Source organism: Rhinatrema bivittatum, chromosome 2 (genome assembly GCF_901001135.1).
Source record: "Rhinatrema bivittatum chromosome 2, aRhiBiv1.1, whole genome shotgun sequence".
Lineage (NCBI taxonomy): Eukaryota > Metazoa > Chordata > Amphibia > Gymnophiona > Rhinatrematidae > Rhinatrema > Rhinatrema bivittatum.
This window is the reverse complement of record NC_042616.1, coordinates 317,265,957-317,290,225: the sequence shown is the minus strand read 5'-3', so window position 1 is coordinate 317,290,225 and position 24,269 is coordinate 317,265,957. Positions and strand designations below refer to the sequence as shown.

Here is a 24,269-nt window from a genome sequence, read left to right as displayed (position 1 = left end):
ATCAAGCCAGGTATTACCGTAGTGGGTTCATCAGTTGTCTAATGGGGCACCAGGACTATCTGCCTGAAAGAGGGGCAGAGTTCTGACTACATATAGCAAAAAAACCTCTCTGCCCATTCTAAGAGGAAAACAAATTACTTTTTTTTGGTAGAATGTTAAATAAAGAAAGATTACATATTAACATGATATTGCTTTTACTACAACACAAATACATTAATGAATATATTAAATAGTAATATATACAGAAAATAGTCCATTAGCCTCTGATTTCTCTAGTATTTCATTTCATTTTTTAGACTTGCTGAAACATTACACACCTGCAGCAAATAAGTCACATACGCAGTATGTAACGTATGCTGCACCTGACTGGTACGTTCACGAGGAACTGGCAACAAAAGCTGAGGTAGCACAGTAAGTTTGCCTGCATTTTCCTTAAAGCAGTTTTGCTAACTTTCTTCTTTTTCAGATTTAACAACCTTTGCCAAGTTACTTTTTCTGTTTTTGAATGAATATGCTTGTGTTCTTATTGCCTAAACTGTGTATGTCCGTGGAGATAGAGAAGTACCATCCTCTCACTACTTGGTGCTTATTAGTATTCCTTGTATAACTTTGTGTATCTGGTATGTTTTGTCAGCCTTCTTGCTCTTCTCCAGTGATAGAACAATGTTGCAGTAAATACCTTATGACAATTTTGTCTTTTAGAAAATTCATTGTCCAGGATACTTAGACAAATGCCTTTTTGTATAAAAACACAGTGGGCCTGATTTTAAAAAGCATTTACTCGAGCAAAACTGGTTTTTGCTCGAGTAAATACACTTTACTCAAGTAAGTGGGCTTTTCAAAATTGCTACAATATATGCCATTGAATTGTCCATAGGATTTACTCAAGTAAGTGCACTTTACTCGAGTAAATAGCTTTTGAAAATTGCTACGATAGTATGTCACATTTACATGCGTAACTCCTTTGAAAATGACCCCCTATATCTTTTAAATACAATAAAATTATAATTTTTACAGCCTCTCTTTTTCTTTTTTGCTTCTTTTATCATAGGTCTGCCTGTTTTTCCTTTTACAAGATTTGATTGTTTTTTCATTCTTCCTTTGCTCTTTTCAAACTTCTTCATATATTTTTTTTCTTTCCTCTCTCATCTTGGTCTCTTCTCCTTTCTAGTGCATATTTTTCTCCTAGGACAAGCAGGACGGTAGTCCTCACAGATGGATGACATCATCAGATGGAGGCCGGCATGGAAAACTTTTGTCCAGCATGCCAATATCCGCATGGCCATGCGGGGTCCCTCTTCAGTCTTCTTTGACAAAAACAGACTTGGTGTTGTGGTGGGCAAGCAGACCCTGTCTAACTGGTTGGTGGACTGTATATCCTTCTGCTACAAGTAGGTGGGCCTTCCGCTTGGAGGCCACGTCAAGGCACACTCAGTTAGGGCCATGGCAGCATTGGTAGCTCACTTCTATGCGTCCCCATCACTGAGATCTGCAAGGTTGCGACGTGAAGCTCCCTGTACATGTTCATCGCCCATTACTGTTTGGACAAGGATGGTTGACATGACAGTACCTTTGGCCAGTCTGTCTTTCATAATGTATTCCAAGCGTAAGAACCCAACTCTCCCTGCCTAGGGCCCTGTGTCTGGTTCATGCTGCCTCCCGTTCTCACCCTCAGCACTTCTGTTGTTGTGTGAGTTGGCACGTGGTTAAATGCTGTGGGTTCTGTTATTGCAGGGGGAAGTCTATAGCTTGGTATTCACTCATCTGTGAGGACTACCATCCTGCTTGTCCTAGGAGAAAGCAGATTTGCTTACCTGTAACAGATGTTCTCCTAGGACAGCAGGATGTTAGTCCTCAGGAAACCCGCCTGCCCCCCTACGGAGTTGGGTTCTATGTCAGTTTGTTATTTTATTTTTTTCACAAGACTGAAGAAGGGTCCCTGCGTGGTGCATGGACAGTGTCATGCTGGGCATGCTCAGTGTGTCAGTCAAAGTTTCTAGAAACTTTGTCAAGATGGAACAGCTGTTTGGGTCAAGGAAGACCAAGCCATCGGTATCAGCAGCATTGGCATTGATGGACATCGGAGCTGCTCCGAAGGATACCGTGCCATTGACATCAGCGGGACCATCGTTGCCATTGGCAGATATGGGTGCCGGAGACCAACTGCATTCGATCTCTTCCAGGCCGAAGATGTTGGGTTACTTATCATCAGCCTCAGCATTGGGGAAGGACCTGGCCGAGCAGAGAGGGAAGCTGAAGAACCATCGGCATCGGCACTGGTCTACCTAGTCCTGAAGGCTGCTGGATTCAATAAGAGTCAGCTGCCCCACCAGTCAGTGGTGGTCGAATCCACTCTCAAGAGAGCCAATCATTCTCGGACCCATTCCTCAGTGCCCCCGGGGAAGGACCTACAGAGCGATGGACACTCTTGGGAGGAAAGTGTTTCAGGGGCCATACTCATTGCCCACATAGCTGTTGCGATTCCGGGTCGGCCCCGGAATCGCCACCTACCTCGTCGGGGTTCTGGCCGGGTTCCGCGCTCCCCGGGCCTCCAGGGACCTCTCCCGCTGCAGGCCCGGCGTCCCCCCATCTCGCCCGGGCCTGCAACTTCCTCTGCCTCTGCCTCCTCGCCGCGCCGGAGCAGCCGGCGTTCCTCGGCGGTAGGCCCCGCCCCCTAGACGCGCGCGCGCGCGGCTCAGGCCCAGATTTAAAGGGGCCAGCGCGGGAGAAGATGGGGGACGCCCTCTGATGACGTCAGACGCTGCAGGGTATTTAAACCCTGCAGTCTGACTAGGACTTTGCCTTGCAATGAGGTTCCCAGGTTTCCTGTCTCCAGTTGCTGCATCCTGTGTTCTCCTGGTCTTCCTGATTCCTGATCCTGGATTGGCTGACGGTATTCCCTGGCTCTTGACTCTGGACTGGCTTACGACGATTCCCTGGCTTCTGACCCCGGTTTGGCTCATGGCGATCCCCTGGCTTCTGACTTTGGACTGGCAAGCGACGACTCTCAGGCACTCGACTCTGGACTGGCAAGCGGCGACCCTCTGGCACTTGACTCCGGACTGGTGAGCAACGACCCTCTGGCACTCGACCTTGGATCCCGTCTGACTCCGCCCCCGCGGGCGCTCCTAAGTCCCAGCGGCCGGGTCCCTACGGGCTCCTCCTGGGGGGACTCCGGCTTCCAGGGTGAATCTCCTAAGTCCCAGCGGCCGGACTCCTACGAGCTCCTCTCGGGGGAGGTTCGGCTTCCAGGGCGAAGACTTCCTCACCACTGTGTCAGCTCCATCCGTTCCCTTCTTCCTTGCCTAGCCCTTGGTCGCAAAGGGCGTCCCAGGATCTTCTTCGGTCCAGCCACATTCCCGTCCTTGCCGCCTCCCGGTCGGGGCCTCTGCTGCTACCTTGCAGCAGTTCACCTTTCGGTTCCGATCGGCTCAAGGGTCCACGAATCCAACAATAGCTTCCTATCAGTTCTAGTGAGCCAGTACTCGGACATCTGAAAGCAGGTACAGGAGGTAGCTGAGCAACTGCCTCAACAACAGCAGGATACCCTCATGTTGCTGGTGCATAAGAGCCTGGAGTGCGGAAAACACAAAGTCTGAGCGACCTATGATGTTTTCGATGGCATTGAGGTTTTCTGTAGTGGGTATTGGTGCTCGCAGAATGGCATGGCTGTGGACCTCGGATCTCTGACCAGAGGTACAGGAACGACTCGCTGACATACTATGTACTGGGGAGAATCTCTTCAGAGATAGGGTGATGGATGCGGTGGCCCAGCTCTGGGACCACCATGAAACCCTCCAGCAACTCTCCGTCAGCACTCTGGACCCATCATCCTCTTCTAAGAGGTTGGTAAGATCAAGACAGATAAAGTATTTCTTCCGCTAGAGGAAGTACTGTTCTCCGCCCCCTCACGCCCATCAACAGCATCAGGGCTCCCACGGCCATCCCAGGCCGCAGAGAACCTCTAAGCCCCAGCCGGCACCTCAGTCAACACCAGTGATGGGGTTTTGACTGGGGCTTAGGGAGCATAGGCCAGTTGCCCATACCTGGGATGTTGGACCTTCCAGTCAGGGGCAGGCTGCAGTTCTTCATGAACCAGTGGCCCAGTATAACATCGGACCAGTGGGTTCTTTCCATCATCCGTCAAGAGTACCAATTGAATCTATTGGCTGTCCTGCCATATTGCTCTCAGAGCTCGTTTCGGGGGCCAGTAGCACATCAGGAGGTACTGCTAAAGGAGCTCTCCTCCCTCTTTACAGCCAGAGCGGTCAAGCCTGTTGCACCAGGGCAAAGAGGGAGGGGATTTTACTCAAAAGAGAACAGGAGGACGCCATCCCATCTTAGACCTAAGAGCCTTGAACAAATTTCTCAAAAAAGAAAAGTTCAAGATGGTTTGCCTGGGCACCTTGATCCCCCTTTTGCAGAATGGGGTCTGGCTATGCTCCCTCGATCTAAAGGATGCATACACTCACATCAAGATCTTCCGCAATCACTGGAAGAATCTCTGATTTGTGGTAGAAAAACAGCACTTCCAGTACTGGGTGTTGCCGTTTGGCTTAGCGTCAGCCCACGAGTCTTCACAAAATGTTGGCCGTAGTGACGGTGCACCTCCACAGGCTGGGGGTGCAGGTTTTCCTTTATCTGGATGATTGGCTGGTCAAGAGCACATCTCAGACAGGGGCCATCAGATCCAGGCGCTTGACCGTCCGGGAGTTTGAGTTACTAGGATTTGTCATCATTTACTCAAAGTCCAAACTCGGCCGTCACCTCAATTGGGCCTTATAGGAGGCCTGCTAGATATGGCTCAGGCCAAGGCCTTCCTGCCTTGTCAAAGGGCCGTCACTTTGACAACCATCGTGGCAGAGATTCAGCATAGCCAGCAGGTGTCAGCCTGGCACATGTTAAGGCTATTGGACCATATGGCCACAACCATCCATGTCACACACTTGGCACGATTACACATGCACAGAGCCCAATGGACCCTGAGGTCGCAGTGTTGTCAGGCCTCACAGAAACTGATGTATTGCATCCGAGCCACCCTGTCTCTCTGGGACTCATTTTCCTGGTGGTGGATACTTTCAAATTTGGAACGGGGATCTTTTTTCAAAGTCCTCCTACCCAAATTGTCCTAACTATGGATGTGTCCACCCTGGGCTGGGAAGCTCATGTAGATGGCCTCAGCACCCAGGGGCTCTTGTCTGCTGAGGAAAGCTGTTGTTAAATCAGCTTCCTAGAGCTTCGGATGATCAGTTACTCACTATAGGCTTTCAGAGATTGGCTGTCCAATAAAGTTGTCCTAATCCAAACCAGCAACCAGGTAGCGATGTGGTATGTCAACAAATAGTGAGGTACGGGATCAAACCTCCTGTGTCAGGAAGCAGTCCAGATCAGGTCATGGACCCTGGTCCACGGGATGGTGCTCAGGGCCATGTACCTGGCCAGGAGAAGAACATTGTTGTGGAGAGACTGAAGTCATGCCTTCAACCCCTATGATTGGTCCCTGGACCAGGGAGTGACAAATCAGATATTCCGGCCCTAGAGGAGCCCAGACGTAGATCTGTTCGCATCCCCTTGCAACAGGAAGGTGCCTCGGTTCTGCTCCATGTACAGGTCAGACGGCAAACCAGCCTCGGATGCCCTTGCCCATCACTGGGGCAAGGGTCTTCTGTACGTGTATCTTCTCTTAATGGTGAAGACTCTCTTGAAGCTTTGCGAGGACAAGGGGACTATGATCCTCATTTGCCAAGACAGGTTTGATTTCCATTCCTACAGGAGTTGTCCATCCAGAGACCGATCAGTCTGGGGACTTCTCCAAATCTCATCACGCAAGATCGAGGCAGGTTGCGACATCCCAATCTCCATGTTCTTTCACTCACAGCCTGGATGTTGAGAAGTTAATTCTGCAATCACTTGATTTCTCAGAGGATGTGTCCCGAGTCTTGGTGGCCTCTAGAGTCTTCCACTAGAAAGTCCTATGGACTGTAGTGGAGGAGGTTTTCTGTGTGGTGTGAGCAGAAGACCCTAGATAATAAGAGCTTAAGAACATAGAAATGCCATACTGGGTCAGACCAAGGGTCCATCAAGCCCAGTATCCTGTTTCCAACAGTGGCCAATCCAAGTCACAAGTACCTGGTAAGTACCCAATCATTAAATAAATCTTAAGCTACTATTGCTTATTAATTAATAGCAGTTCACGGATTTTTCTTCTAGGAACTTATCCAAACCTTTTTTAAACCTAGTTACACTAACTGCTGTAACCACATCCTCTGGCAATGAATTCCAGAGCTTAACTATGCGCTGAGTGAAAGAATTTACTTCAATTTGTTTTAAATAAACTACTTGCTAACTTCATGGAGTGCCTTCTAGTCCTTCTGTTACCTGAAAAAGTAAATAACAGATTTACATTAACCTGTTGAAGTCCTTTCATGATTTTGTAGACCTATATCATAACCCCCCTCTGTCATCTCTTCTCCAAACTGAACAGCCCTAACTTCCTTAGCCTTTCCTCATAGGGCAGCTGTTCCATGCCCCTTATCATTTTGGTGTCCTTTCTCTGTACTTTCTCCAGTGCAACAATTCTTGTCGCCGTATCTCAAAAAAGATATAGTTGCAATGGAGAAGGTACAGAGAAGGGCAACCAAAATGATAAAGGGGATGGAACAGCTCCCCTATGAGGAAAGGCTGAAAAGGTTAGGGCTGTGATAATAGAAAGACTAGGGGGCATTCCATGAAGTTAGCAAGTAGCATATTTAAGACTAATCGGAGAAAATTCTTTTTCACTCAACGCACAATAAAGCTCTGGAATTTGTTGCCAGAGGATGTGGTTAGTGCAGTTAGTGTAGCTGGGTTCAAAAAAGGTTTGGATAAGTTCTTGGAGGAGAAGTCCATTAACTGCTATTAATCAAGTTTACTTAGAGAATAGCCACTGCTATTAATTGCATCAGTAGCATGGGATCTTCTTGGTGTTTGGGTAATTGCCAGGTTCTTGTGGCCTGGTTTAGCCTCTGTTGGAAACAGAATGCTGGGCTTGATGGACCCTTGGTCTGACCCAGCATGGCAATTTCTTATGTTCTTAATTGCACACAGTATTCAAAATGTGGTCTTTCTATGGAGCGATACAGAGACATTATGACATCCATCGTTTTATTTGCCATTCTCTTCCTAATAATTTCTAATATTCTGTTTGCTTTTTTGATCACCACAGCACACTAAGCCGACGATTTCAATGTATTATCCACTATGATGCCTAGATCTCTTTTCTGGTTGGTAACTCCTAAGATAGAACCTAACATTGTGTAACTACAGCAAGAGTTATTTTTCCTATATGCATCACTTTGCACTTGTCCATATTAAATCTCATCTGCCTTTGGAAGTCCAATCTTCCAGTTTTGCAAGGTCCTCCTGCAATATATCACAATCCGCTTGAGATTTAATTACTCTGCATAATTTCTTGTCATCCACAAATTTGATTACCTCACTTGTTGTATCCCATTCCAGATCATTTATAAATATATTAAAAAGCACTGATCTCCTACACCTATTAGAAGCTGGCTTAAAAACCAACTCTGAGTCTATCTCAGTGAAATTGGCGCTTACCATCATGGTGTAGATGATATGCCCATCTCTGTACAGCCTATAGGTTACGATTCATGTGGGGCCTGCTTCAATTGAAGCCTCCCCTGAGGCCTCTAGCTGTGTCTTGGAACTTCAATGTGGTGTAAGCTCAGCTGATGAAAGCTCCTTTTGAGCCACTGTGCACTTGTGATCTGAAATACCTGACCTGGAAGTTCATATTTTTGGTGGCAGTCGACGAACTCCATGCCTTAGTGACTTATCTATCTTATAATAAGTTTTATCATGACAGGGTGGTCTTGCATATGCACCCTAAGTTCATGCCTAAGGTGGTAATGGACTTCCATCTTAACCAGTCCATCGTCCTACCAACATTCTTTCTCAGGCCCCATTTGCACCAAGGCGAACGAGCACTGCAGAGTTTGGACTGCAAGCGAACCTTAGCCTTCTATCTGGCACAGACAGAAACCCATAGTCAGTCCACCCAACTTTTTATTTCTTTTGATAGGAATAGGCTGAGCATTGTTGTTGCCAAACAGACACTATCCAATTGACTGGAGATTGCATCTCCTTTTGTTATGCTCAGGCGGGACTGCATCTTGGGGGTTATGTCATGGGTCATTCTGTCAGAGCCATGGTAGCATTGGTGGCTCACTTGCGAGCAGTTCCCATGAAGGGTATCTGCAGGGCTGCAACGTGGAGTTCTCTCCACACTTTCACATCTCAGTATTGTCTAGATAGGGATGACCGACGCAACAGTAGGTTCGGCCAGTCTGTCCTTTGGAATCTGTTTGAGGTGTGGAACCCAACTCTCCCCATCTAGGGCACATTGTTTGAGTTCAGGCTGAATTCCCCCTCTGTTACCAACAGCACTGTTATTGTGCCTGTTGACATCTGGTTGGTGTCTGTTGGTCCCCTTGTGTGAAGACTACCATCCTGCTTGTCCTGTGAGAAAGCAGAGTTACTCACCTGTAACAGGTGTTCTCCGAGGACAGTAGGATGTTAGACCTCACGAAACACGCCTGCCACCCAGCGGAGTTGGGTTCCTCCTAATTTTTCATTTATATGCAATTCTATGTTAAGACTGGAGAGGGATCCTGCATGGACGCATGTAATAGGGCAGTCTGGGCAAGTTCAGTGTGCCCAGTCAAAGTTCTAGAAACTTTGACAAAAGTTTTCCATTTCAGGGCTCCATCTGTAGTTGTCACCCATGTGTGAGGACTAACATCCTGCTGACCTCGGAGAACACCTGTTAGAGATAAGCAGCTCTGTTTTCTTGTCCCATTCTGTGCCTTCTGGTTACCCAGTCTCATCATTCATGACTAGCACAACTCTATTACTTTATTATTTGCCTTTTATCAATAATATTCTGACTTACCACTCCTACCCTGATTTGCTGCTTTTGGAAAGATCAGACTTGGTGTTCTCTAGGAGATTTGTACCTCTAGTACCTCAGCTCCACCCATCACCACACTACCAGCTACCTTGAAGAAAAAGATATTCACACTCTTATATGGGCCCAACAGTGCCCAAGCTAGATATATGCATTTCTCTTTTGTCTCAAATGTATTTTTTTCCATTGGTGCCCTCTGCTGGCAGGACAATGTGATTCATAAAAACGCTGTACCTGTCAGATCACACCAACAGGGCATAGCCTATCCCAGTGATGGTGAACTCTAGTCCTCGAGTGCCATAAACAGGCCAAGACCTTAGTTTCATAAACGAAGGAATATCGCCCCACACCAACCCAACATGCTTACCAGTCCCATGGACGGACCACCAAATCATCTCCACGGTTCTAGAGATCAAGGAGCACACTCCCCAAGCAACCCATTTAACCTCAGTATCCGTCAGGAAACCCTTCACCGGTGAACTCCTCAGCTTGCATCTTTCCAAGGAACTACTTCACCTGGACCTCTCTGACGTCAACACTGCCACTACATCTTGGATTGACATCACCAACAATGTTGCATATCAAGTGTGCCCCATGACCACGAAAACACTCCATCCGGATAAGGACAACAGGAAACCCTGGTTCACCCCTGAGCTGAAGTCGCTCAAACAGGAGCTCAGATGTAAAGAACACAGGTGGCGTAAAAACCCTTCCACAACAACCCTCTCGGCCTACGAATCCTGCCTAAACTCCTACAGAAATGTCATCAACAGAACCAAGAAAGAATTCTTCTTTATCTTTGACTCGAGAGCATTGTTTTCTTACGTATCAGCCCTCACAAAACCAACTACGCCCCTCATCCCAGACGACGAAGCTACCAACAAGGCCAATGAACTGGCAGACTACTTCGAGAAAAAAATCGCCACCCTCGTTGCACCCCTCAAAGGGCCCTCTCCTCATCCTATTTACTCATCCACCACCGGTTCCCAACTGTCGCACTCAACCCTCCAGCAACAAAATTCAACCCCAGCTTCTCTTGCCACCTTTGAGCTGACATCCGCATTAGAAATAGAAAACATCTTTAAGAAGATGAAACCTTCGTCTCATCCTTTAGATCACATACCGTCCAACCTGCTGTTCTCCATTCCAAACATCATCGCCAAACCAGTAGCAGACATCATAAACTGCTCACTGTCCCAAGGACAAGTCCCAGACCAACTCAAGGTTGCAATGCTTAAGCCTCTCCTCAAAAAACCCCACCTGCCACCCTCAGACCCAGCCAACTTCCGCCCCATAGCTAACCTTCCAATGATCGCCAAACTTATGGAGAAGATTGTGAACAGACAACTATCCGAATTCTTAGAAGAAAATGACATCCTCACCCCAAATCAATTCGGATTTCAAAAGTCCCTGAACACCGAATCATTATTAGCCTCGCTCTCGGACAACATCCTCCTTAACCTGGAAAAAGGTCAACCTTTCCTCCTCGCACTTCTGGATCTCTCCTCAGCATTCGACACCGTGAACTACACGTTCCTTCTTCAGCGTCTAGCAGACATCGGCATCACAGGTTCGGCGTTCAACTGGTTCAAATCATCCCTTGAAAACAGGTCCTACAAAGTCAGGATCAACAACAAAGAGTCACACCTAATCAGATCAAATCTGGGGGTACTCCAAGGATCATCCCTATCACCCACACTATTCAATATTTACTTCCTCCCACTCTGCAATCTACTGACCAACCTCAAGCTAACACACTTCCTATACGCGGATGACATACAGATCCTCATCCCTATAGCGGAATCACTCCACAAAACATGGTCTTACTGGAATAGCTGCCTTACAGCAATCAACAACCTACTCACCAGCCTCAACCTCAAACTAAACACTAACAAAACTGAAATCCTCCTAATAGCCCCAGTCAACTACATTCCGCTCAACCCTCCAATCTCCTCCCAACTCCCCATCACATCTATCGACCACATAATGCATGTAAGAGACCTTGGTGTACTACTAGACAACCAACTCAACCTAAGCAAATTCGTAAACAATACCACCAAGGAATGCTTCTTTAAATTGCAAGTATTAAAAAAATTAAAACCACTTCTGCACTTCTGAGATTTCCGCCTGGTACTACAATCTATCATCCTCCCGAAACTGGATTACTGCAACTCACTCCTTCTGGGCCTCCCCGCCAGCACTATCAAACCACTTCAGATGGTCCAGAATGCAACGGCCAGGATCCTCACAAACACCAACAAAAGGGAACACATCACCCCTATCCTCCAGAACCTTCACTGGCTGCCTATTAAATTCAGGATACTCTTTAAAGCCCTCATGATGATACACAAGGCTTTACACAACATCTCCCCCCTCAACCTTACTTTCCAACTTCAACAGCACATTTCCAAGAGACCCATCAGAAGTGCATACAAGGATATGCTACACACCCAGCCGGCAAAAACCTCAGTGAGGAAACGCGCCCTTTCCACTGCGGGTCCCCCACTTTGGAATTCTCTCCCTCCGGACCTCCGCCAAGAACCCTGCCTTCTGGTATTCAAAAAGAAGCTAAAGACTTGGCTGTTCAGCCAAGCATTCCCTGAGAGCTAAGATCTGATGAATCGAACTTTATAGACGCTGGTCCACCTACCCCACTGTATATATGTTTTGAATTGTACTTTGTTTTAGCTAATCGTGTTTGGAATTGTCGTCCACCTGTTTCACTGTAAGTTCATTTTCAACCTGTTCCAATGTATCCGCCCCAGAGGCGACAGTTCAGTTTATCTGTAAACCGGTGCAATATGTATGCTATACAGGAACATCGGTATATAAAAATTAAAAATAAATAAATAAGTTTTCAGAATTTCCACAATGAATGTATATGAGATAGATTTGCATACAATGGAGGCAGTACATGCATATCTTCCTCATGTATATTCATTGTAGATATCCTGAAAACCTGGCCTGTTTGTGGCACTCGAGGAGTGGAGTTTGCCATCACTGCCCTATCCAGTTATGAAAGCACATTTTGGAAAGGCAGCCTCGAAATTTGTGAAAATTTTTTTTTGGTTTATAGAAATGGGTGAGGGTGCTGGTGAATGACATCAGGAGTAATGGTTACCTGATTTCTGATCTCCTTCCCCAACTTATGTTGTTTTTGGTATAAATGATGGCGTGATTTTATTTTCTTATATTTTGCCTTGCTAGCATGCAGCGCTTCAATTTGTTTTTGTGCCGCTTAAATTTTATAAGCTGAGGCAGATGCCAGTACGTGAGTGGTCCTGTGGTTTGATTTGGAGCTGCGTGCATAGGAGTTCCATGGGGCCAGAACAGACTGAAGGCCAACGTTGCTGTATTGAATTTTAAGGAAGGCCCAACTTGGAACAGTTTGAAGTGCAATCATCTCAACTTTCCAGATTCCATCTGATGTCTTTGCGGTGGTTACTGTTGCAATCATAGTAAGGACATACCCAGAGGATAGCCGAGTATGAATATGATAAAGACGGCTGGCTGTGAAACTATTATAGATGCAGTTGCAGGACTGATTTGGAGCAAAAGTCTGAGTGCTTGCTGCGGGATTGTGAGATAGTGCTGAATCACTGATGTTTCTCCTGCTGCTATTGAAGAAAGCAGCAAGAGGCCGGATGCAGGAGTCAAGATCAGGCAGGTCAGGTGTAGGTCTTCTGCCTGACTAGCCGCAGGTGCTGGTGACCGGCATGACTTCTCAGGCAGATCTTTTGGAGGGCGGTGCACTAGGTCAGGAGCAGGGTACCTGTGGGAATAGAGAGTGCACCAGGAAGACAGGAATGGACAGATAAGCATAGGGCAGGCTAAAAATGGACAAAGGCAAAGCAGGGGAGCCACAGACAGGAGGGCCACTGGGAGCAGTGGCTTACCTAAAGTATTTGGCACCCAGGCTGGATACCTCCTTTGGCACCCCCCAATATATAATTTTAAAATCTCCAAAACATTAAAATATTTCAAAACAGAAGACATCATATAACACCCAATAAGTACAATTATTAAGGATTTTAAAAATCTTCCGCTCTCCATATCTGTTATCTTAAGATTGTCGTCGACTGTGGCACGATTGCGCACACACAATAGGCTCCCTCTCTATCACACACACATATACATGCTTGGTGAGAAATAAAGGAAGCACACACACACACACACACACACACACACACATGCTTCCTCTGTGTCTCTCTCTTTCACGCACTAACACACACACATGCAGACAAAAACTGAACTGGAAATGACAGGTAAGATTCTGTATGCAGTGCAACAATGGAAAAGCAGAAAATCACTATTCCTCAAAACAATACAATCAAGAAATATAAATCAATCAGAATAGTAAAACCATATTAAAAAATATAAATTTCAAAACAGCTGATGGATAGAATAATATTCAGTAATTGAAGCTCCTGTACACATTTTTAAAAATTTCCTAAACATCGATAAAATATTTCAAAACAGCAGACATCAAATAACAGCTAGTAATTAAAACTAATAAGGATTTTAAAAATCCCCTACTGTTACGCCTGTTGGTCGCAGACGGCTGCGACCGCTGTTGCTCACCTCTTGCCTCACTGCACTGACTCCATTAGGAAGATTTGCGACCTCTGCCAGCTATCGCTGGCCTGCCCGCCCCTGTTCCCAGGCCTCCCTGGACGGCGGGACGCTGCCAACTGCCATCTTGGCCTTGGAGCTCCTTAGGCGCGCGCGCGCGCACTTCCGGGCCAGTATTATGCACGTCATAGCGGGAATCTCGGGGGTGTCCCCCTCGGATGACGTCATTCTCCATGGACTCTTAAGCCGGCTGGTCCTGTCTGCCTACGACTTGGCAACGAGTTCCCTCACTGCTGAATCCGCTTCGCTCACTACGGATCTTCCTTTTTAGCTCCTGCTTCCTCGGCGTGAGACGACCCAGGTACCCACTCCTCGGAGGCTCTTTCCTCGTCTCTGGCTATCCGCTCCTCGGAGGGCCTTTCGCCTAGGACTGCTGCCTGCCCCGTTCCCCGGGGCTCCCTCTGGAACCATCACTACTTCCACAGTGAGTACTTCGCTTGCGGACCACTACTGTATCATCTCTACTGAGGAACACTCATCGGTGTACCCCGCTCTGCGGACCTTTGCCATATCATCTCTACTGAGGACCTTCACCGGTGTACCCCGCTCTGTGGATCATTGACGTATCATCTCTACAGAGGAATCCTCTCTCGGGTATATCCCACTCCACAGACCCTGTGGCTCCGCGGGAAGTGTTTCTCTTTCTATTCTCTCTCCAGTACCTGCTGTCCTGCACACTTAGCAGCTGAGACCGCCTCCCGATGGTGAGGCTCACGGGGCTCCTCCCTGTGGGCAGTACCATCTCTCACCTCGGCCCAGGGCCCACAAACCCTCAAATCCTAACAGATTGCCAAGTCCATGCACCCGGCACAGGTCTTGGTGCTCCACGCCATCCCTGGCCTGGCCCAGCGAATTACAGAAGAGCAAAAGATTCTGGAGACTTTGGCTAGCACCATAAATCAATTGAATAATTGGCTGGACTCCGCCTCAACGCCTGTCAAGCCAAACCCAGCTTCACATGCATCACCATTCCAGCCTACAGTGCCCTTGCTGGCACCTCCTCATTTCGCAGGTGACCCCTTGTTGTGTAGGGGCTTTTTGCTCTTTTCTTTATAACCTGCATATTTCCCTGATGTAGTTTCCAAGAAAACATACATCATGTCCCTCCTGGATGGAAAAGCGTTATCCTGGGCATCATCCCTTTGGGAGTGAATGGATCCGGTCCATCACGACCTGCTGGGCTTCCTAGCCCTATTTCACTCTGTATTCGACGATCCAGGTCAAAAGGCCATCTCTGGGTCTACACTCCTGCACCTGCAACAAGGTTCCAGATCTCTGACCGATTATGTCATCGAATTTAGGATCTCTCGTCTGAATTGCACTGGGACCTGGGCTACCTGCGTGCGATATTCCTCGAAGTGCTATATCAGGGTACAAATTATATTGCAATGATAGGGAGGATCAACTTGGTGGGGGTGTGGCACTTTATGTCTGGAAGGATATAGAGTCCAACAGGATGAAGATCATACAAGAAACTAAATGCTCAGTAGAATCTATATGAGTAGAAATCCCATGTGTGTTGAGTAAGAGTATAGTGATAGGAGTATACTACCATCCACCTGGACAAAATGGTCAGACTGATGATGAAATGCTAAGAGAAATCAGGGAAGATAACCAATTTGGCAGTGCAATAATAACGGGAGATTTCAATTACCCCAATATTAACTGGGTAAATGTAACATCAGGACTTGCTAGAGACATAAAGTTCCTGGATGTAATAAATGACTGCGTCATGGAGCAATTGGATCAGGAACCAACAAGAGAGGGAGCTATTTTAGATTTAATTCTTAGTGGAATGCAGGATTTGGTGAGAGAGGTAACGGTGGTGGGGCCACTTGGCAACAGTGATCATAACATGATCAAATTTCAACCTCTAACTGGAAGGGGGACAATAAGTAAATCTGCAGCTCTAACATTAAACTTTCAAAAGGGAAACTTTGATAAAATGAGGAAAATAGATTAGAAAAAAACTGAAAGGTGCAGCTGCAAAGGTTAAAAGTGTTCAACAGGCATGGACATTGTTTAAAAATACAATCCTAGAGGCATGGTCCATATGTATTCCACTCATTAAGAAAGGTGGAAGGAAGGCAAAACAATAACCATCATGGTTAAAAGGTGAGGTGAAAGAGGCTATTTTAGCCAAAAAAAATCCTTCAAAAATTCGAAGAAGGATCCATCTGAAGAAAATAGGATAAAACAAAAGCATTGTCAAGTTAAGTGTAAAACATTGATAAGACAGGCGAAGAGAGAATTTGAAATGAAGTTGGTCATAGAGGCAAAAACTCATAATAAAAACTTTTTGAAATATATCCGAAGCAAGAAACCTGTTAGGGAGTCTTTTGGACCATTAGATGACCAAGGGGTTAAAGGGGCTCTTAGGGAAGATAAGGCCATTGCAGAAAAGACTAAATGAATTATTTGCTTCCGTGTTTACTAATGAGGATGTTGGGGAGATACAGGTTCCTGAGATGGTTTTCAGAGGTGATGAGTCAGATGAATTTGAACGAAATCACTGTGAATTTGGAAGATGTAGTAGGCCAGATTGACAAACTAAAGAGTAGCAAATCACCTGGACCAGATGGTATGCATCCTAGGGTACTAAAGGAACTAAAAAATGAAATTTCTGATGTATTAGTTAAAATTTGTAACCTATCATTAAAATCATCCATTGTACCTGAAGACTGGAGGGTGGCCAATGTAACCCCAATATTTAAAAAAGGCTCCAGGGGCGAACCGGGTAACTATAGACCAGTGAGCCTGACTTCAGTGCCAGGAAAAATAGTGGAAACTATTCTCAAGATCAAAATCGTAGAGCATATAGAAAGACATGGTTTAATGGAACACAGTCAATATGTATTTATTTATTTATTTGGTTTTATATACCGTCATTCGGTGTAGCCATCATAACGGTTTACAAGATTCAAACAGAATACAGATAATTAAACATAGTTAATCAAACAGTGGGAGGGATGAAGGGAAGGGGGTGAGGGCGGTGGGGAAAAGGAAGTGATGGAAAGAAAGGGAAATGAGGATGGTAATGGTTTTGGGATTTATTCATCTTAGATGCGGACTCTTAGTGATGTTTCTTATAAGTTCATATTGGTATGACTATGGTTGATGCCGGATGTTGTTTCTGTTTCTTTCTTGCGTGGGTTTGGTTGGTGGCATTGATTGTAGTTAGATTGTTGATTTAGCTGATCGTTAATGTAAACTTTGTGGAAAAGCAAACTTTGTGGAAAAACATAAAAAATAATAAATAAATAAATAATAAAAACATGGATTTACCCAAGGGAAGTCTTGCCTAACAAATCTGCTTCATTTTTTTGAAGGGGTTAATAAACATGTGGATAAAGGTGAACCGGTAGATGTAGTGTATTTGGATTTTTAGAAGGCATTTGACACCCTCATGAGAGGCTTCTAAGAAAACTAAAAAGTCATGAGATAGGAGGCAATGTCCTTTCGTGGATTACAAACTGATTAAAAGACAGGAAATAGAGAGAAGGATTAAATGGTCAATTTTGTCAGTGGAAAAGAGTAAACAGTGGAGTGCCTCAGGGATCTGTACTTGGACCGATGCTTTTCAATCTACCTTATAAATGGGCTCTGACCGACGGCCCGCAAATGCGCAGTAGAGAGCAGCTCTACCGCGCATGCGTGAGCACGTCGGTCAGAGCCGAGCGTGCCATAAAAAGAAAATGGCGCTGGGGCCGCAGGAGCGGCAGCGGTGGCGGCGAGAAGCAGGTGCGGCGACGGCGAGAAGCAGGCGTGGGAGGAGCAGGAGCGGCGCCGCGCGCGCGGGAGGAACACCCCCCTCCCCACCGGAGATCTTCCGTCTGCGGATGAGCTGAAAGGGGAGGGCATTGGGAGAGGGAGGAGAGAGTGAGGGAAGGGAGAATAGAGGGTGAGAGGGAGAATAGAGGGGGAGGAGGGAGAATAGAGGGGGAGGAGGGGGAAGGTGAGAGGGAGGGAGAATAGAGAGGGAGAGGGAGGGAGAATAGAGGGGAAGTGAGAGGGAGGGAGAATAGAGGGGGAGGGGGAGGGAGAATAGAGAGGGGAGGGGGAAGGTGAGGGGGAGGGGGAAGGTGAGAGGGAGGGAGAATAGAGGGGGGAGGGGGAAGGTGAGAGGGAGGGAGAATAGAGGGGGAGGGAGAGGGAGGGAGAATAGGGGGGGGGGAAGTGAGGGTGAGAGGGAGGGAGAATAGAGGGAGGAGGAATAATGACGGGGAGGGAGTGGGAAGGAAATGGACCGAAAATTTTTTTTTTTAGGAGGGGGAAGGTGAGAGGGAGGGGGTAGGTGGGAGGGGGAAGGTGAGAGGGAGGGAGAATGGAGGGGGAGGGAGGGGGAGGGAGAATAGAGGGAAGTGAGAGGGAGGGAGAATAGAGGGGGAGGGTGAGGGAGGGAGGTGAGAGGGAGGGAGAATAGAGGGGGAGGGGCGAAGTGAGGGTGAGAGGTAGGGAGAATAAAGGGAGGGAAGAATAATGACGAGGAGGGAGTGGGAAGGAAATGGACCGAAATTTTTTTTTTTAAATGTAGCCCGTTGTTACGGGCTTAACGGCTAGTATATATATAAATGATCTGGAAAGGAATACAACGAGTGAGGTTATCAAATTTGCGGATGATACAAAATTATTCAGAGTAGTTAAATCACAAGCGGATTGTGATACATTACAGGAGGACCTTGCAAGACTGGGAGATTGGGCATCTAAATGGCAGATGAAATTTAATGTGGATAAGTGCAAGGTGTTGCATATAGGGAAAAATAACCATTGCTGTAGTTACATGATGTTAGGTTCCATATTAGGAGCTACCAACCAGGAAAACGATCTAGGCATCATAGTGGATAATACTTTAAAATCGTCGGCTCAGTGTGCTGCAGCAGTTAAATAAATGTCAGCTATTGTGCTTAACTGTGGTATACTGTTTATGTTCACATATTGTTATAATGGTTTTCACTGACTGTTTTGGATGTGACAATTCACATTTACTCATGACAATAAAAATGATTAAACACACACAAAACAAAGAAAGCCAACCCCCCCAAAAAAAAACAAAAAACAAACAAACAGAATGTTAGGAATTATTAGGAAGGGAATGGTTAATAAAATGGAAAATGTCATAATGCCTCTATGTCGCTCCATGGTGAGACTGCACCTTGAATACTGTGTAAAATTCTGGTCGCCACATCTCAAAAAAGATATAGTTGCGATGGAGAAGGTACAGAGAAGGGAAACCAAAATGATAAAGGGGATGGAACAGCTCCCCTATGAGGAAAGGCTGAAGAGGTTTGGGCTGTTCAGCTTGGAGAAGAGACAGCTGAGGGGGGATTTGATAGAGGTCTTTAAGATTATGAGAGGTCTTGAACGAGTAGATGTGAATCGGTTATTTACACTTTCGATTAATAGAAGGACTAGGGGGCATTCCATGAAGTTTGCAAGTAGCACATTTAAGACTCATCGGAGAAAATTCTTTTTCACTCAACGCACAATAAAGCTCTGGAATTTGTTGCCAGAGGATGTGGTTAGTGCAGTTAGTTTAGCTGGGTTCAAAAAAGGTTTAGATGACTTCTTGGAGGAGAAGTCCATTAATGGCTATTAATCAAGTTTACTTAGGGAATAGCCACTGCTATTAATTGCATCAGTCACTAACCAACCTCCTTCCCTTCTCAAAAATACTCCAACATAAACATGCAAGGGAATGTTTGCTTGGTGGTAATCTTGTACGGAGGTCGTCCAATGAGGGTAACCGATTTGCAGTTATCCTCTCGTGAACCTCCGTCTATTATTCTTTTATTAAATTGAACAACATCTTTTTTTAATTTTTTGAAATTTTCAATTTTTTCTAAAAATCCGTTCTCCCCTGCTGCTTTTCCGCCCCATTGGTATCTTATATCATACTTATCGGGACGTCACCTCTGTAATGTCTCATGGGTACGGAACTGCTTGTCCGACACGGGCCATGTTTCGGCACGGTGTGCCTGCTTCAGGGACTATGGGAGAATAAGCTGTGTCCAATACTGGGTTCACAGCGTGTGGTGAACTTTTGTGCCGCTTCTTTTTGTCTTACGTGGGACAAGCACAACGGGCGTCCCACGTAAGACAAAAAGAAGCAGCACAAAAGTTCACCACACGCTGTGAACCCAGTATTGGACACAGCTTATTCTCCCATAGTCCCTGAAGCAGGCACACCGTGCCGAAACATGGCCCGTGTCGGACAAGCAGCTCCGTACCCATGAGACATTACAGAGGTGACGTCCCGATAAGTATGATATAAGATACCAATGGGGCGGAAAAGCAGCAGGGGAGAAGGGATTTTTAGAAAAAATTGAAAATTTCAAAAAATTAAAAAAAGATGTTGTTCAATTTAATAAAAGAATAATAGACGGAGGTTCACGAGAGGATAACTGCAAATCGGTTACCCTCATTGGACGACCTCCGTACAAGATTACCACCAAGCAAACATTCCCTTGCATGTTTATGTTGGAGTATTAATTGCATCAGTAGCATGGGATCTTCTTGGTGTTTGGGTAATTGCCAGGTTCTTGTGGCCTGGTTTGGCCTCTGTTGGAAACAGGATGCTGGGCTTGATGGACCCTTGGTCTGACCCAGCATGGCAATTTCTTTTGTTCTTATGAAGGTTTGAGCTTGCGTATCAAGGACGCATTAGCAGCACGAGAACTCCCTGAGGCGTTGGAATCTCTTATAGACCTCGCTGGTCGCATTGATCGCTGTCTTCGTGAGCGTTCGCACGAGGCTAGAGGATCCAAGAAGATGGCTTCAGGTGCTCCACGCATTCGCCCAACCTCTTCCACTCAGACTGCTACTACACACAGAACTGAGGAAGAGGAACTGATGCAAATGGGTCGTAGCCAACGATCACATTTAAAACTAATCGGGGAATGTTCTTTTTTACTCAACACACAATTAAACTCTGGAATTTCTTGCCAGAGGATGTGGTTAGTTCAGTTAGTATGCTGTGTTTAAAAAAGGATTGGATAAGTTCTTTGAGGAGAAGTCCATTACCTGCTATTAAGTTCACTTAGAGAATAGCCACTGCCATTAGCAATGGTAACATGGAATAGACTTAGCTTTTGGGTACTTGCCAGGTTCTTATGGCCTGGATTGGCCACTGTTGGAAACAGGATGCTGGGATTGATGGACCCTTGCTCTGACCCAGTATGGCATTTTCTTATGTTCTTATCCTCAAAGGAAAAGCATCGTCGTCAAAGATCTGGCTTTTGCATGTCTTGTGGTCAAATGGGTCATGTGGTACCCTCCTGTCCACTCTGTCCGGGAAACTCCCAGGCCTAGGATCTGCCAGAGGACTTCTCCTAGGCCTGTCCTCACCTTCTCTTCTACTCACTCTGCCTGTCTCACACCCTGGAATTTCACACCCTGGCATTAGTGGACTCCGGGGCTGGTGGAAATTTTATCCTAAGACAACTCATGGAACACCTGCAAATTCCCACCATCCGTACACCAATGCCATTGCTGCTCTCCTCCTTTCATGGCGAACCGTTACCAGGCAAAGTTACTTTCTCCACGTTCCCCATCCGACTCCGCACTGGATCTCTGCACACAGAGACCATCTCCTTTCTGGTACTGGACAAGGCTTTACACTCTGTGGTCCGAGGACTGCCAAGGTTAAAACTTCACACTCCGCAATTCGATTGGAGCATGCTACAGTTGTCCCAATGGGGCAATTCCTGCCATTAAAAAGTGCTCGGATGTCGTATCTACGATACCTTGTCTAGCTACTACAACGTCCCTTCCGGGTCTCCCGTTACAGTACTCCTCCTTTGCAAATATGTTTTCAAAGAAAGCTGCAGACACCCTACCTCCTCAACGCTCATTTGATTGTGCCTCTCCGAGAAAGGGTCTACCCACTTTCACTAGCAGAGACAAAAGCCATGTCTGAATATATACAAGAAAATTTGGCAAAAGGCTTCATTTGGCCTTCCAAATCTCCCGCTGGAGCAGGATTCTTTTTTGTGGGGAAAAAGGACGGCTCCCTCCGGCCGTGCATAGATTACTGCGGCTTAAATGAGATTACCCAGAAGGACCGTTACCCTTTGCCATTAATCTCTGAACTTTTTGACAGGCTCCAGGGGGCCAAGATATTTACCAAATTGGACCTCAGGGGAGCTTACAATTTGGCCAGGGTGACGAATGGAAAACTGCATGTAACACCAGCGACGGCCATTCTGAGTACCGGGTAATGGCGTTTGGCCTCTGCAACGTGCCAGCGGTATTTCAGAATATGATGAATGAGATCTTCAGAGCCATGCTCTACAGTTGCGTCGTAGTCTACCTCGACGACATCCTGGTATTCTCACAAGACCTCCAGAGCCATCACCAGGACGTCGCCAACGTCCTGCAACGCCTAAGGGACAACCAGCTATACGCCAAGCTGGAGAAATGTTCTTTTGACCAGGAGACAGTCCCTTTTCTCGGCTATGTGGTCTCGAGCCACGGTTTCCAAATGGATCCACAGAAGACCAAGAGTATTTGCGATTGGCCTCAACCAACGGGCCTTAAGGTGCTCCGAAAATTCTTTGGGTTTACAAACTATTACAGATCGTTCATTCATCATTATTCAACACTGACCGCCCCACTCACAGCCATGACTCGTAAGGGAGCCAATCCCTCTCAGTGGGCACTGAGGCCGTGACTGCCTTCCAGGAGCTCAAGGAGGCGTTCCTATGTGAACCATGCTTGCGACACACCGACCCCCGATGACCCTTCATCGTCGAAATAGACACTTCGGACATCGGTGTTGGAGCAGTACTTAGCCAACATTCAGCCAATCACACCTTTCACCCATGCTCTTTTTTCTCCCGACGATTCTCCCTGGCTGACTGTAATTATGGAATCGGGGACAAGGAATTAATAGCGATTAAATTGGCCTTTGAGGAGTTTCGTCCCTGGTTCGAGGGAGCGGAGCACCAGATCACGGTATATACTGACCACAAGATCCTTGAGTACCTGCACCATGCTCAACGCCTGAATCACAGACAGGCCCTCTGGTCTCTCTTTTTTACTCGGTTCAATTTCCTACTACAATACCAGCCTGGTAATAAGAACGCTCGAGGCGATGCACTCTCTCGTTCTTTCACCACAGAAGATGTTCCGGATATTCCATGGCACATCATCGATCCAACTAAAGTTCTCCTCTCCACTACACTCACAGTGGCATCTGGGAAGACGGTGGTTCCCCAACCACTGTGAAGGAAAATCCTCCACTGGGTGCATGATTCCTTGCTGGCAGGCCACCCCGGACAAGCTAGAACTCTTTCCACTCTCCAGAGATTCTATTGGTGGCCAACCATGAAGAAGGACACTCAAGCATATGTGGAATCTTGTCCCATTTGCGCTCGTCAGAAGCCACCAACGGGCCATCCTTGGGGTCTCTTACAACCTCTTCCTGCACCTAGTGAGCCATGGACACATATAGCCACAGATTTCATAGTAGACCTACCTCCTTCTAGTGGCAACAACACCATTTGGGTTATTGTGGACCGTTTTGCGAAGATGGCCCACTTTGTGGCGTTACCAGGTCTTCCTTAAGCCCCGTAATTGGCTAAATTATTCATCCGCCAAATCTTTCGCCTCTACGGACTTCCGAGACACATACTCTCTGATTGAGGTGTTTAGTTCACGGCCAGATTTAGGAGGTCACTATGTAAAAAGTTTGATATTGCCCTAGATCTTACATCAGCCTGTCATCCGCAGGCCAATGGTCAGACAGATGATGAACCGAACCCTGAAACAATGTCTTCGGGCGTACGTGAACTCTCAGCAGAATGACTGGTCCGACCTTCTACCTTGGGCCGAGTTCGCTTTAAACTCCCACCAGTCTGCATCTACCAGGTCATCACCCTTCCAAATATATACGGATGCCAGCCTCTGCCTCCTCTTCCACTACCTCTGTCTGTGTCTTCTCCAGTGGTGCAGGCTTCTGCACTAGAGTTACATCAACTTTGGGAGCACACCAAACAACTTCTACAGCAAGCCGCCCAGAAGTCAAAGAAGTTCTACAATGCCCATTATCGGGCAACTCCTCAGTTTAACCCTGGAGACAAAGTGTGGCTCAGCACCAGCCCGCTTCACTCCCAGATACATTGGGCCTTTTGCTGTACTTTACCGGCTGGGCCTGGTCATGTACAGTCTCCACCTACCTACATCGCTCAAGATTCATAACACCTTCCGCCTCTCATCTTGTCTGAATTCTCCAAGAAACCTCCTGAGCCCCAATCTCTTGCATCAGAGGAGGACATTACATATGAAGTTCAGGACATCCTGGACGTGAAGAAGCGCGGGAAGCAATGGGAATATTTGATATTCGTGGGAAGGATTTAGCCCAGAAGAAAACTGCTGGGAGCCGGCAGTCAATATCAGTGACAAAGAACTGATCAAGCAGTTTCTTGCCTCTCACCCAAGAAAACCCAAACTCCCGGGGAGGGGCCCTAAGAAGAGGGGTACTGTTACGCCCATCGGTCGCAGACGGCTGCGACCGCTGTTGCTCACCTCTTGTTTTACTGCACTGACTCCACTAGGAAGACTGGTGGCCTCCGCCAGCTATCGCCGGCCTGCCTGTCCCTGTTCCCGGGCCTCCATGGATGGCATGGATGCTGCCGACCGCCATCTTGCCCTTGGAGCTCCTTAGGTGCACGTT

At 46.8% G+C, this 24,269-nt stretch overlaps 1 protein-coding gene across 4 annotated transcripts in view; it reads left to right on the top strand.

Annotated features, from left to right (window-relative positions):
- C2H7orf57 (chromosome 2 C7orf57 homolog) overlaps window positions 1-24,269 on the top strand; it is a 277,665-nt gene that overhangs the window by 91,033 nt on the left and 162,363 nt on the right. For all 4 annotated transcript variants that reach the window (XM_029589760.1, XM_029589758.1, XM_029589759.1 and 1 more), the window contains exon 4: window positions 297-411. In XM_029589760.1, the coding sequence (XP_029445620.1) occupies window positions 297-411 (115 nt within the window). The remainder of the gene's footprint in view (window positions 1-296; window positions 412-24,269) is intronic.